The sequence below is a fragment of the Limulus polyphemus genome, unplaced genomic scaffold (assembly GCF_000517525.1).
Source record: "Limulus polyphemus unplaced genomic scaffold, Limulus_polyphemus-2.1.2 Scaffold6601, whole genome shotgun sequence".
Taxonomy (NCBI): domain Eukaryota; kingdom Metazoa; phylum Arthropoda; class Merostomata; order Xiphosura; family Limulidae; genus Limulus; species Limulus polyphemus.
The window spans coordinates 24,881-39,224 of NW_013672211.1; the positions used below are offsets into that span (position 1 = coordinate 24,881).

The following is a 14,344-nucleotide window of genomic DNA, read 5'->3' on the forward strand; positions in this document are numbered from 1 at the left end:
GGGTGCTTACCATGCAGAAAATTGATACTAATTCTGATTTATGTCTCAATTCTCAAACAATCATAGGTATAATTGTTTGAGAATTGAGACATAAATCAGAATTAGTATCAATTTTCTGCATGGTAAGCACCCTTAGGGATCCCAATCCTTTGACGAGTAGTCAGTTTATGATCCATGGCAGCAGGATGAGTTGCTCTTGACATCTTGTCCCTTGGTCTAATATAACCATAGGTTTACCCATAATCCACGACCACCCTGGCAGAATAACTCCTGGCTTGGAGAGGCTCTTTACTGCCCACGAATCACATTCCTCACCATTAGGTGTCCACCATCTCACTTACTGGTGAGATAGCAGACATCAATCTACCAATTGCACTTCCAGTCTTTCTCAACTACTTTCTAGTAGCTTTGACTAGAACTGGGGTGAGTTTAATCTGATTGGCAAAGGTCTAGAAGTCCTATATAGTCCAACTAATTCAGTCTCACACTTGGTAAGTACCACACCACTGTAATGACTCTCTGTCATGTGTGCCTCTCTTGCACTAAGGTCAGTCCTCAGGGGAAGAACTCAATCAATTGATTTGGGTATGCAAGTTATCAGTATTTCCCCTTTCCAAATCATCAGCTACAGCAAGAAAAAAAGTCATGGATCTTCACAGAATTGGTAAAAATCATGCACCCAGTAGTGGATTTTCCTAAACCCAACTGTTCTCTTGTTAAACCATTTCCCTTTCTTTTGGTTGTAACTCCTTCAAGCTGTGAAAAATGCCATTTTCCTCACCTGAAATTTTATTTAAACTGAAATATTCAAAAACTTAAGTAAAGGGTAATACACACATAAGACAAAACATAAAAGAATTCTGGACCAAAATTTTCTTCTTCCTCACTACTCTGTGGTATTTTCAGATAGCATTGATTAATCCTAAGAGCAACAACATAAGTCCCAGGAGATTAATCAAGACATTTACTGTAAAACTATTTTGCATTCTCTGACTAACTGAGTGTGGGAAAAATAAAGTGAGACTGAAGACAAATCTACAATCACAATAAACAATCTTTATTCAAAAATAGTTAGGTTTGAAGTTATCTCTAACTTACTATTTTTGAGATCTTGTTACAGACTGACTCTGTTTAGATTGTGTTCCAGAATTAGTAAATCTCACATTACTTGCTCAACTCGTTAACTTCTGATTAACCCGAAATGACTAGCATGACTGGTCATTCCCAGTGAAACATAAGAGAGTTCATAATCTCAACAGATCACCCAAATGTCAGTACAAAAGATAACTGTCCAACTCTATATACTACACACAAACTTGCAGCTATCTTTACCATAGAAAGACAAAAGGTACTACTCTAAATAAATGGCACAAAATGATAGGTAGCCTGATTAAAAGAATCTTCATGATGAAAGTGTTAAGCAAAAATTCCATATAATTGCACATATAACACATTTTGATACATATTAATACAAGGAGGTAGAAAACACATAGTATGTTTATATATCACACTGAATAAATATTCTACAGAAATATCTAATTTACCAAATTAAGAGAATTATACAAGTTTTTAATGTACACTTTACCTCATTTTCCTTTGGTGCTTCATCACACTTCTCATTTTTTATTCTAAAATCAAAGACTGTAAATGAAGATTCTTTTTTTGGGGAAACAGCTTCTCTTGTCACTAGAGGAGTAAAAATAAATATTATTATCACCACAAATCTGAGCATAACTTCTGTGTGTCACTACACTGTAATAAATTATCACTATGAAATGGCATTTTTTATTATACTAGCCTAGTTCCACTTTTTCTCCTTAATTATAATACTGATATACCAGTATTTAATCATAATAAAGCGGGTTGAGAAATGATTAAGAAGAATCTTGACATACTCTTCATGTATACTTTTAGACATTTAACTTACTTATAAATTAATTATGATAATAATATTATTTACATATATAGTATTCATAATGTGATAAAGAGATTATATATATCACTGAACCTCTTTCTTAACTGAATAGATTAGGAACCATACAGATAAGCAGTTGTGATTTACAGTATATAGGAAACTGATGTATTTTTTCACTGTTATAAATATAAAAGTGTGAAGGACATTGTCTATAACATGAAGTTGCCAGATATGGCAACACTGCATGTCTAAATAACCAACACAACTGTGATAATTATTACTTGAAAGCCCCTTGAATCATGAACAATGGCCATTTCAAGGAATACATAACCTATTCATTGGCCATGGACAAACCTGAGGTGTTAGCCTCCATAACAGTCATTTCTCTTATTATTGTCAATCTGCACTATAAGTAATAAAATGGTTCAATAATTTATGGAAACCCTGCATAACTTACCATTCCTAAAGCAACACCAATTAAAATTAAAATTTTGAAATTAAATCCTAGTTGCACTGAATTTTTTTTTATTCAAGATAAATTTAGCAATTAAAGATTACTATTAATACAGCAATATACCAAAATAAAAGTTTGCAATTAAACAACAATTAAGTTACTGAATGTCGAGGACAATATATTTGTAAGATTACTAATTTAAAAAATGTCATTTATATGTACCTTCTTTTAACAGAAATAACAGCAATGTTATAAGTGCTTCTGAATTAAATCCAAATCTTTAATTACAAAAGTGAAACAGATTTATATTAACATAAAGAATGGAACAAATTCATCTATGTTTGTTTTTATCCTTTTGTTTTCTTGTTTGACATCTTTCTATTTGTTTATCAAAACTTTTCAGTAACATCAAAAGTATACACATATAAAATGTATACATTAAGTTTTGCACATTGGATTTTATTTACATGATTCAAATTAAATGTGTTAAATTGTATCAATCTATTATAACTGTACGTTTGCCACAAAAGCATTTTAGAAGACTTACATAATACAAGTTAATTAAAATAATACTGTTCATTAGCTGCTGTAAAGTGAAATAAACTACTATTATCATTATCTATTAGATATAACAAAAACTATCTGATGTTGACACAAGTATCCACAAGTGTTTTTAATCCATTTATAGTATTTAAATACTTTAAAAATAATTTTTATTATATTTCAAACATCACTTACATGTAACTAAAAATTGTAACTAAAATTGTTTTTGTAAATCACAGAAACGAATAATTCATAGAACTTAACACTAAAATCACTTCATGAAAATAGGTTTCTATAATTTAAAATGCTAACAATTTTCCTATTGTTTACTTGCAAAAAATGTTTTTAAATAAAAATTAAGAAACATTCATGCCATAGCTAAGATGATTAATTTCACAATGTTCAGGGTTTTCATTTGACTGTGAATGGTATAAAGAGAACTTGCATGGTCAGATTTAAGTTAAGACTACAATAAACAAATAATTTTAAACGAGTATGATGAAGAATAATAAATGGATTGTTAATATAATAAAGCAGTGAATCTCAAATTTTGTTAAAAGATATGACAAGTTGATAACAAGATGCCATTACCAGTGTTCTTGGGGACCACAAAAAGATATGAGTAACAATCAGGTGGAGGGGTAAATACGCTCTCAAACGCATTCTCAGCCAAGAGATCTGAAACCACATCCTCAAGACACCGAAGATAAAGGTGAATGGAAGGAGGAGAAATGATGAGATAAGCTGCATGTGAGAACCTGAATAACCCATCCATCATGCAAAAATGGAGACCAAATGCTGGCAAAGAAGGATGAATGAGCCTCCACAGGGTTAGATCTGATAACAGGGTAGTCACGGACAAGATGAGCAATAACCTTGACATCGAGCTGTGGGAAAACAGGAAGTAGAAAAAGGTTGGGAAGGTGAAAAGAGAAACCAGAGTAGAAAAATGAGAACTGATGTCCAGCTGCAAAAGTCTGAGCCTCCAGTGAGTCAGGAACACCATGTAAGAATCTAGGCAATGAAATGAAGTCCAACAAAGCTCACAGACATAAGTGTGAGGGAGACGTACAGTAGGAGAGCATCCTATCCCAACAGCAGATGAACCACGCAAAGAGAGATACAGCAACAGAAGTAGCATAGATCAATGTAGTGAACAGAAGAGAACAAACCTCTCCAAAACATCCTTCCCTGGAGCACCATGAAGTGCCTCAGGTTGTTTGTTTGGTGCTTGATGGTGCAAAGCAATGAGGCTATCTGCGCCAAACAACCGGTAAAAAGTGAAAGTAAATTAAAGTAAAATATAAAAATACAGCTAGTTAAAACCGAAATATGTCCAAAATTTGGATAAAAGACTTATATACAATTAAAAACACCAATATTGAGTAAAAAATTAAAAATACAATCTAGTCGGACAGTGTCACCAATGATGATGGATGGAAACAGAAGATAAAGAAAAGTGGGCCAGTTGGTATTGAATATCGACGAGAACAGGGTGAGAACTAACGTTAAGTAATTCCAGGGCCAGTAGAGAGAGCTAAGAGAATCAGTGTAAATAGTACAATTACTGTACTACATAGCTTCTACATGATCCAGGGAAAGAGAAATAGCATACAACTCGGCAGTGAACACGCAAACTGTAGAGGGGATCCTGCGAGCAACTACTTTCATTTATGTATGATATTCTGTTATTCATAAGCCACAGAAAGGTGATAAATTAACTTAGTGAGTTTCCCTGCAAGTTTATTTGTTTCACCGAATCAACTGTCTCAGCAATTAATTTTCTGTTTACAAGGACTCTAGTTTTGTAACTTGAGGCCAGCAATCAATGCTAGCAACTACTTTCATTTATGTATGATATTCTGTTATTCATAAGCCATAGAAAGGTGATAAATTAACTTAGTGAGTTTCCCTGCAAGTTTATTTGTTTCACTGAACCAACTGTCTCAGCAATTAATTTTCTGTTTACAAGGACCCTAGTTTTGTCAAAAGTAAAAGACATTTAGTATTTTTGAACATGTTACCTAAGTTAGTGAAATGGAGCCACAGGTAAGTTTTAATCATTAAATGGAGTGAGACAGATACTAGATGTTAGATTTAATACTTTAAACAATTTTTTATTGCACCATTTCTTCTAAAAAAGTGGCCTAGCATACAATGTCATTAGGCCTATATGCTATGTGTACCAAACCTACCTATCAGTTTAGTCCTATGCGAGCATGTGTAATGATGTAGTAAAGAGCTATGTTAGATAGTGGTTTTGATTGTATTATAAGTGAGACAGAGACTAGATGATAGATTTAATACTTTAAACAATTTTTTATTGCACCATTTCTTCTAAAAAAGTGGCCTAGCATACAATGTCATTAGGCCTATATGCTATGTGTACCAAACCTGCCTATCAGTTTAGTCACATGCGAGCATGTGTAATGATGTAGCAAAGAGCTATGTTAGATAGTGGTTTTGATTGTATTATAAATCGTATGTTGAAGAAAAATCAAATTCGTATTTCAAAAGGTATCATAAGTATCATGTTAAGTGTTTGAAATGTGTTTCAGATTTGGTGACATAAGTTATTAATATTTATTAAAAGGTCAAAGAAGGCATCATACCAAATGACAGGCTTTAAAGGTTTATTACAGCTACAAATACCCATGAATTTATTGTCATCTGTAAACTTTAAAAATTTATTAATTATGTCCTATATATAAAAAACAACAAAAGCCTAAGTAATGATCCCTGATACTCACCACTATTAAAAATGATCTAATTTAGTTGGACTCCTATTAATAATATTTTTTGGTTTCTCTTACCATCTTGTAATCCAACCTCTATCAGTGTGATTTTCTCAGTTAATCTTATGTGTGGCACCTTATCAAAAGTCTTTTGAAAATCTAAGTCCACCAATTTTACACATCTTGCATTGTCCAAATAACAATTTATATCCTCAAAAAAATATTAAGAGCTGGTTCAAAGTGTACATATCATGACCTTTTACATTCAAACTTTAATTAAACTACTTTACTATCAATGTATGTCAATAAACTTGGCATAAAAACTTTGTTAATAAATCAAATTTTAATTTGAGTTATGATTTCTGAATTTCAAAAGGAAAAATTCTAATAAATGTCAATCTTTACTTCTCTGTACCTTGTGACACTTGTTCATTCTGAACTGCCCATTTTAGATACTATTTCCACTCTTATTTGAGCTTCTGAATTATAATATGAATTATAACATTATAGTATAGATATTCCTTGAACATAATCTAATTTTAGTCTCCAATCACATTGCTTTACTGATATAAATCAAGTCAAATCCATATATTAAACCCTCTTATCACATGCCATCTTCCAAAAAATGTCAATAAATCTCTATTACATTTGCTATTACATAATCTACAACCAGCATAAAGAGATTTTAATCTGCAGACATTCTAGAAGAAAAAAAAGAGCAATTTAGACTTATTTCAAATCTTTTTTAAATTTTACAAGGTTTGTCAAATAGACTGAGCCTGTACAGTGTTAGGGTAGAGAAAATAACAGATAAAATAAAAAGTTTTACCAAAAAAAAAAGATACTAACTAGTATCTAGTGTTTAGTGCTTAGTTATATTTACCTGATAAGACTTTTAACCCAGAATTAACTTGATGGACTTCTTCTTTTGGTTCATTTTCCTTTTTTAAACTAATAACATCATGTTGTGAACAATCAAGAACTTCATCAACATTCTCACAGAACTTGGAAATAATGCCATTCCTTGTTGAATCACCAATTTGCTCAGTTTTGATAAATGTTTTCTAAAACAGAGGAAAGATCACTATTATCTAATGCTATAGATAAAGAACACAGAAATATCAGTAAATAGTGTACTGGTAAATGTATTTGACATGATAACATTACTTTTTATTAAAGGTAAAATTTATTACAATACTTCAAAAATAAGTAATATACATTTTAAGTACACATAGTTTGAAATTAGCAAGACACAAATGTATTATGATTCATCCAGTAAAGCATCTAAAGTATTTATGTCAAAAATGAAATGAAGTGGGATGAAAAAACAATATTGTCCACAATCAGATTAAATAGAGTAGAAAGTTTACAAACTTTCACAGCTGTAGAGATTTTTATTTTTACTGTTGCTTATTCAAAAACCTAAACTGTAAGCTTATGAAATCTATCGAGATATACAGCTTCAATACTACACAAATGGTATATAAAATATCTACCTATTTTGCCCTATTAAGAGAATTATAAAAAGTTTTTAATCTACAGACTACCTCAAGTTCCTTAGATACTTCATCAAACTTTTCTTTTTTTAATTTGAAATCAAAGATTGTAAATGAAGATCCTTCTTCTGGGAGAGCAGCTTCTCTTGTCACTAGAGGTGTAAATTAAATATTTTTGTAACAAAACATATGAACATGACTTCTATGTATCACTAGATTATAACAAGTTGTCAATGTGAAATGAAACATTTTCTTTATACAATAATAATTAAATACAGAAAATAATAATATAAAATAAACAATCAGTGTTAAACAAATTAATAATGTTGTGCTATTAATTCATACCATACAAACCTGATTTGTAAATTACTTATATAAAATTGATAATAATTATAATTCACTTGCTTAATCTGATTCACATCCTAACAGTTGTTTTCCATGAAAATTTATATATGTAGCATCTACATAACTATTACATCTGTCATACTGAAGATGGCCTGAAGAGCTTGGTATTATCAACAAGCCTCATCAGAACTTGGTATAGCCTTTACTCCTTTGCTTTCATTCCTGGGTTCTTAGTATTGTACAGATATACCAACCTTTGTATATATTAAAATAGACTAAAAAATGGTTATGAATAGTATTTGCACTGTTGCACATAGTAGCAAAAGATGTAAATTATTGGCTGGGTGAGATTTCAGTGAGTCAACACTTGGATATATTTAATTATATTTTTGTAGAGAGGGGTGTGTAGGTAAGAGATATATGCAGTAGTATATAACTGCAATTTAAATACAAGTACGTAAATTGTACTTAATTGATTTGAACTTAATTATCTTTAAAAAAATTGAAATCAAAATTTAAGCTAAGACCATTGGCCTTTGATTGAAGATAACTTATGAGGGCTATAACCCAGGCAATTCTTCCATGTATTACACATTTCAAGAAAACAGGAAATTGTACATTTCACTAATATTTTGTATATCATAGTGATGGTTTCTCCAGTAATAGCACCATCAGGTAATATATACTGAGATAATTTTCAGAAGAATTGTAGCTGAATGTACTGGAAGAGTTGAAAAATTTGTAAACATAAACAGTCATTGCAGTACAACTCATCATAACTGATCAACATGACTGTCTTTGCACAAAACTTAAAAACTAAAGTTTTTAAGCCATCAAAGCATTGTGCTGTTGACAGCAGCAGGGGGAAATAGGATTTTAGTTTGTATCTACAGAAATAACGATTACAAATAGGTTATAATTTCATTGTATAGCTCACTGGCTAGGTCACGTTTGAGAGTACTGTGTTCATTCTTGGGCTACTTACCTTAGTAATGATATTGAGTTGTTTGAAAGGATTCAGAGGATGGCTACTAGGATGGAAAGGTTGTCAGACCAGGACAGGTTAAAATTTCCTAAACTGTTTTCTCTTGAAAAAAGTTGAGTTAGAGGGAACCTGATTGAGATGTTTAAGATTGTTAGTGAAATTGACAGTGTTGAAGGGTCATCTTTATGGTGAGAATGGCAGAACTAGGGGGCCAGATATAACTTTTAGAAGGGTAGGAGTCATTTTAAACTAAGAGTTTTATTTTTCTGACAGGGTTGTTGCCTTTGAAATGGGTTGCCTTCAGATGTGGCAGATGTAATAAATTTAAGGGAGTTTATTAAGGGAAAGCATGATAAATATTTGAATGATAAGGGCAGGTTATAATTGTTCAGTTTTATATTAAAGTTTAGTTTAGTGGGTGGGACAGCCTAGATGGACCAACTGGTTCCTCTGTATCCTTAAATTTTATGTTACAATACAACTAATGTCAATCAACACAATAAAGGAAATCTTTTGTACATATTATTAGTGTCATGTTACAAAGTTTCACAAAGCTATGCATGCAGAACAAATGATAAGACACTCCTAAGCTTCTGGTTAAGTTGCTCTTGGTAGTCTTACATCACAAAAAAGTATTAAATATCACATAGACTTAAAGTTTCAAAATATAAACTAAAGTTAATAAAACATGCATATATAAATACAGCTACAATATTTACATGTTACTTTATACTATAAGTATAACTTACTACAAGGTGACGTTTTTCTTCTTCCTTTTTCATTTTTCACAAACTTGACTTCAGACAAAACATTCTTCTCATTTGGAATGGGTTCGATTTTCATATTCACGTTTTTCAACATTTCCATATTTCCACCGATGTGTCACTATATAGTATATATATCTTTTTGAAGCTTGCTATTCTATTATTACTCCTACCACAATGAAACAGGTGTATTAAAACATCAGGATTTCCAAACAGACAATATATAAAATCCCCAATATTCCGATTTCATTATGCCTCAGCCATTATATTTTGTTATTGTTACAATGAAACTTACATGTCTGAAATAATTAAAATTAAAATAAAACATTCAATTTAATGTACATTTACAATATATGAGCCGTTTTTACATCTTTTAACTAAAGTTTTTAAGAAATGCAATACAAATTCTTTCTTTGACATTTTGTTTTAACGCATTTTCAATTAAATCTGTAATAATGAACGAATTTCGTCCTAGTTCTACACATAAGCTTGTATATCATTTCAAATCTTTGCACATGCTTGATTAAAACAAGACTTCTTGGGCTCAACGGTCTGCTCCATCTTGTTTTTCTGTTCGGCGCGATTTCGAGATCTTACCGAGATTTATATTTTCAAAGTATCCATGTTGAATACATTCATATATCTTACAATGGTTAAATTCAAACTATGAAAAATAGATAAATTATAGCAATCTGTAGGAACAACGTTTGAGTGTGTTCAGCTTATTAACATACGTCATCTAGTAGTAATAGTACTAGCCGAAAATCGTCTGTTGCCGCACGGTTGTTAATTTGAGTTTACCATAATTTAAATTTATCCCTCCCCTGTGTAAGTAATAATTTTAGACTTACAGCGCTAAATTCGGGGTTCGATTTCATATATTGGAAATATTGCAGACAGCCCACTGTGTAGTTTTGCGCTGAAACAAACAAAAATTACTTTCATTAGAAGCAAGATAAAGCACTTTCGAGTTTGAATGAATATGTTAAGCCTTAACATTATAAGTTGCTGAACTGGTAGGCATACTTTGTTGTTGTAAACAGCGATTTAGGCTTATTACTAGTATTAATAAGTTTGAACGTAGACTTTTTTAACCCCGCCCCCGGCGTTTCTTTTTTTTTTTTTTAGTTGGTCTTACCTTCACGAGTTCATTACAGACTAGGACCAACAGGCCTAAAAGAGTGATTTTTAGCATTTCCTTGGCCACAAAATACGGTTTGTTCGGGGTAGTCATAGGCCCTATCCACTTGCCCTTAAAAAACGTAGAATCAGCAAATCGTAGTTCTGCAGTACGCGCGCTTCTAGGACTAGACCTAATAAAAAACTAGGTTAGGAACCATGGTCTGTAATGACGAGAAGTGGTGGCAATGGAATATAATGCAGTTACTGCAGAACACTTTCAAGAAAATGATGTGCTCCAGTGCAACTTGGTTTTAATGGCAAACAAAAAAATCTAGATTTCTTTAACTACTTTCTCAACTTAAGACTCCTTTACGTAATATAACATTTTAAATATAAAAAATTAGGGCGTGTGAGCTTCACCCCTAGATCTTCTACTAGTACTTCAGTGATTACACTAATTATTAGCTATTTCATACTAGTAGTGGCTAACAAAAAATGTCAGTTCTCCTATATTTTCAACACACCTTGCATAGAAAATAAACAATAAACATAATTTACATCCCTAAGAAAAACTAGCCATTAAAAAACTTTAAAATAATGACATCATCATCAAAGAATTTGACAAATTAGAAGGGTTTGTAGTTATGAGCAGAAATATTTACTAACAAAAAATAATTAATCCCCTAAAAGATAAGAATATATTTCATATACTTAATAGTGACCCCACTGAAAAAATTGAGAAGAAAGCAAAAGAGACTATTTCTGAGCTTACAAAAGCAACTAACCTCACTAAGAAACTTCTAGATGAATTTAAACCCTCTATTAGCCACATTACAAAATTATATGGGTTACCAAAATAACATAAACCGGATATGACACAACGATCCATAGTTTCGACATATGGCAGTGCCACTGAAACTCTGTCTTGGCTAAAGCATACTGTTGCGTCATCGAGATCATGTGATTCTCACGCTCTCTCCTTTCTTGAATTCTAGAACATTCGCCAAAGTACAGGATTTCTTACTAGATATAGGGTAGGCGGATATATATAAGAGGGGAATGTAACGTGTCTGGGTAGATAGTGAGTAATTGATCTGCGGTCAGAGTATTATTGACGTTCGTTGCTATAGCGTTTGTTTAGCGCGATTGTTGAAGTTGAGTGTATCGGTTAAGTTATATTCGGAAAGAATAAACCAGTTTTATTAAGTAAAGACTTGTGTCGTTAAAGTTTCGTTGGAACGAAGTTACGGAAAAATCAATTAACAAACGGAGACGTAACAATACTATTTTAGTGTCCTTACTAAATTGTGTTCCAGCACACTTGGAAAACTTACAAGACCTGCTGTTTCAAATTAAGGATGTATCTCATGAACACAACAATATTTTTTACATTGGACATTGTAGCTCTCTACCATATATACAGACAGAAGATAGCAATAATGCATGTGTGACTTCATGTCAAAGCACACAAACAATTTGGAGAGGTAGGGATTAACAGTAGACACTATCAGATAAATCTTACATTTTATTCTTCGTAACTGATATTCTCGTTTTGACAATAAACTATATCTTCAACTAAGTGATGTCACAATGGGTAATTGAGTAGCTGTAATGTATGCTGTAATATTTACGTATGTTTTTGAAACAACGGCATTTGACAAATGGCATCAAGATATCAACACTGGCTCTGATCTCTGGCTTAGATATACTGATGATGTGTTTCGTCTGTGGAACTATGGCTTTGTTTCTTTAATCAAATTTCTCAGTTCCATAGACCCCCAACATCCCATCCACCCTGAATCATTCGAATGACAACAGGAGTACATATTTTCTTGAGTTATCTTAATGATCGAAAATGACAATAATATACAATCTATCATGTTTCACAAATCAATTAAACACCTTGTCGGGAACTTACATTTTAATAGTATATATAGTAATGTAAATATATGAATGTGTTGGGTTAAGGAATCTTTTACAGTAAATGTTTGTGACTTGTTGGTGATAAATTCGACAATACGCGAGCAGGATGTACTCCACTTGTTTTTAAAATAATATATGTATTCGAAACAAGTAAAACGTATGTACAAAATTATTTACACTATGGAGATTATAGTTGTATCTTAAAAACTACACAGTTCTCTTCTTGTTGTTAAACGTCCATGTTACGACAGCGGAAGTCACATGACGCTAGTAACACGTCAGGAACTTCTAGAAGGATTCTGTCCCTTCCTGAAATCTCGAGAGCCTACTAGATATGCGGTAGTCTTGAATATATAAACCGGTAAAAACTGACGGCAACAATGTTATGTAATGTGTAATTGAACTGCGGACAGAGAGACGTATTGATGAGTCGAGCACGTGAGACGTTCGTTGTAAATTATAGCTTTTGTTATAGCGCGACTGTGGAAATTAAGTGTATTGCAAAGTTGTATTCAGAAAGAATAAATCAGTTTTATTTAAGAAAGGACTTGTATCGCTAAAGTTTCTTCGGAAAGAATTTTTACGGAAAATTAACTAACGACCGGAGGCGTAACAAAAAAGTTTTACATTTATTGAGTAAGGTTTTAACTCTACTGTTGTACTATAGTTTGCCAGGCTTCGGCGTTCAATTTCTTCTGTTGAGACTTCTTAAGGCGAACTGACTGATGCACATTAAAAACATAGAAGGTTTTCTTGCCACTGCTGTAATCTTTCTTCTTGTTTCTTTTCTCGTTCTTCTTGTTTCTTTTCTTTTCCCTCTAACAAATGCTGTAATCTCTCTTCTTGTTTATTTTGTTGTTCGAGCTGCCACTGTTGCAGGTTTTCTTGCAACTGCTGTTGTCTCTCTTCTTGTTTCTTTTCTTGTTTATTTTCTCGTTCTTTTTGTTTATTTTCTTTTTCCTCCAACAACTGCTGTAATTTCTCTTCTCGTTTCTTTTCTTTTTCCTCCAACAACTGTTGTAATCTCTCCAACAATGGCAGCTCGAACAGCAAAATGAACAAGATAGATTACAGCTGTTGTTGGAGGAAAAAGAAAAGAAACAAGAAGAGAGACTACAGCAGTTGTTGGAGGAGAAAGAAAATGAACAAGAAGAGAAATTACAGCAGTTGTTAGAGGAGAAAAAAATAAACAAGAAGAACGAGAAAAGAAACAAGAAGAGAGACTAAAACAGTGGCAACTGGAACAAGAAAGGAAACAAGAAGTACAAATGGAAAACATTAGTCAATTTAAAAGCGAATTAGGTACATTAAAGGATGGTTTATTGTCTTTCACACAAGGAGGATGCATTAGCCATCGACTTAACCAGCCCCAGACAATGACAAGCCCCTTCCAGAGCCTGCAGCTAAACCCTAATACAGACATCTTCAGTCCTGTTAGAAGTCACATCCCAGATATGAATGTCAGTACTAGGAGTGATCCACTACGAAGGAAACCACAGGAATACGATGGGAGAGCACTGTGGGAAGCGTATAGAGCACAATTTGAGCTACTGTCAGAGATGAACAAATGGACAAAGGAGCAGAAAGCAGTATATCTGGCAACGAGCTTGAAGGGGCAACCACTGGAAATACTTGGACAGTTGTCAGCAGATGATAGGCACAACTATAGAGCACTGGTAGCGGCTCTAGAACTCATATACGGAACCCAAAATCAGTCAGAAGTCTACAGGGTTAAAAGCTGACTTCAGTAGATCTCTTATCATAACATAACTTCATCGAATCACCAGACGTTTTGAAGTTTGAATGCACTTGATGGTGAATATTATCCATCCTTTCCGATAACACTTTCACGAATTCTGACACATTTTCAGGCAACTCTTCATAAGGTGGGCGTCCTGTTAACAGATCCACTGGCAACTGAAGTTTCCGACCAAACATCAACTTTGCTGGAGTGTATCCAGTGGTTTCATGCTCTGCTATCTTATAGGCCATCAACAGTGGAGGGAGTAAGACATCCCAGTCATCTTGGCGGCTATTACAAAACTTTGCCAATTCCTGTCCC

The 14,344-nt window shown here is 32.8% G+C and overlaps 1 protein-coding gene across 4 annotated transcripts in view; it reads right to left on the minus strand.

Annotated features, from left to right (window-relative positions):
• The window catches only part of LOC106473899 (zinc finger protein 585A-like), a 24,749-nt gene extending 14,055 nt beyond the window's left edge, over positions 1 to 10,694 (minus strand). Inside the window, exons 1-6 of one of the 4 annotated variants that reach the window (XM_022402293.1) lie at positions 10,376 to 10,694; positions 10,089 to 10,156; positions 9,223 to 9,358; positions 7,195 to 7,295; positions 6,531 to 6,711; positions 1,586 to 1,686 (exon numbers count right to left, since the gene is read on the minus strand). In XM_022402293.1, the coding sequence (XP_022258001.1) occupies positions 1,586 to 1,686; positions 6,531 to 6,711; positions 7,195 to 7,295; positions 9,223 to 9,340 (501 nt within the window). In that variant the 5' untranslated portion in view covers positions 9,341 to 9,358; positions 10,089 to 10,156; positions 10,376 to 10,694. The other 3 variants (XM_022402292.1, XM_022402290.1, XM_022402291.1) reach the window with 3 other exon arrangements.
• Between the last annotated feature and the right edge of the window lie 3,650 nt (positions 10,695 to 14,344).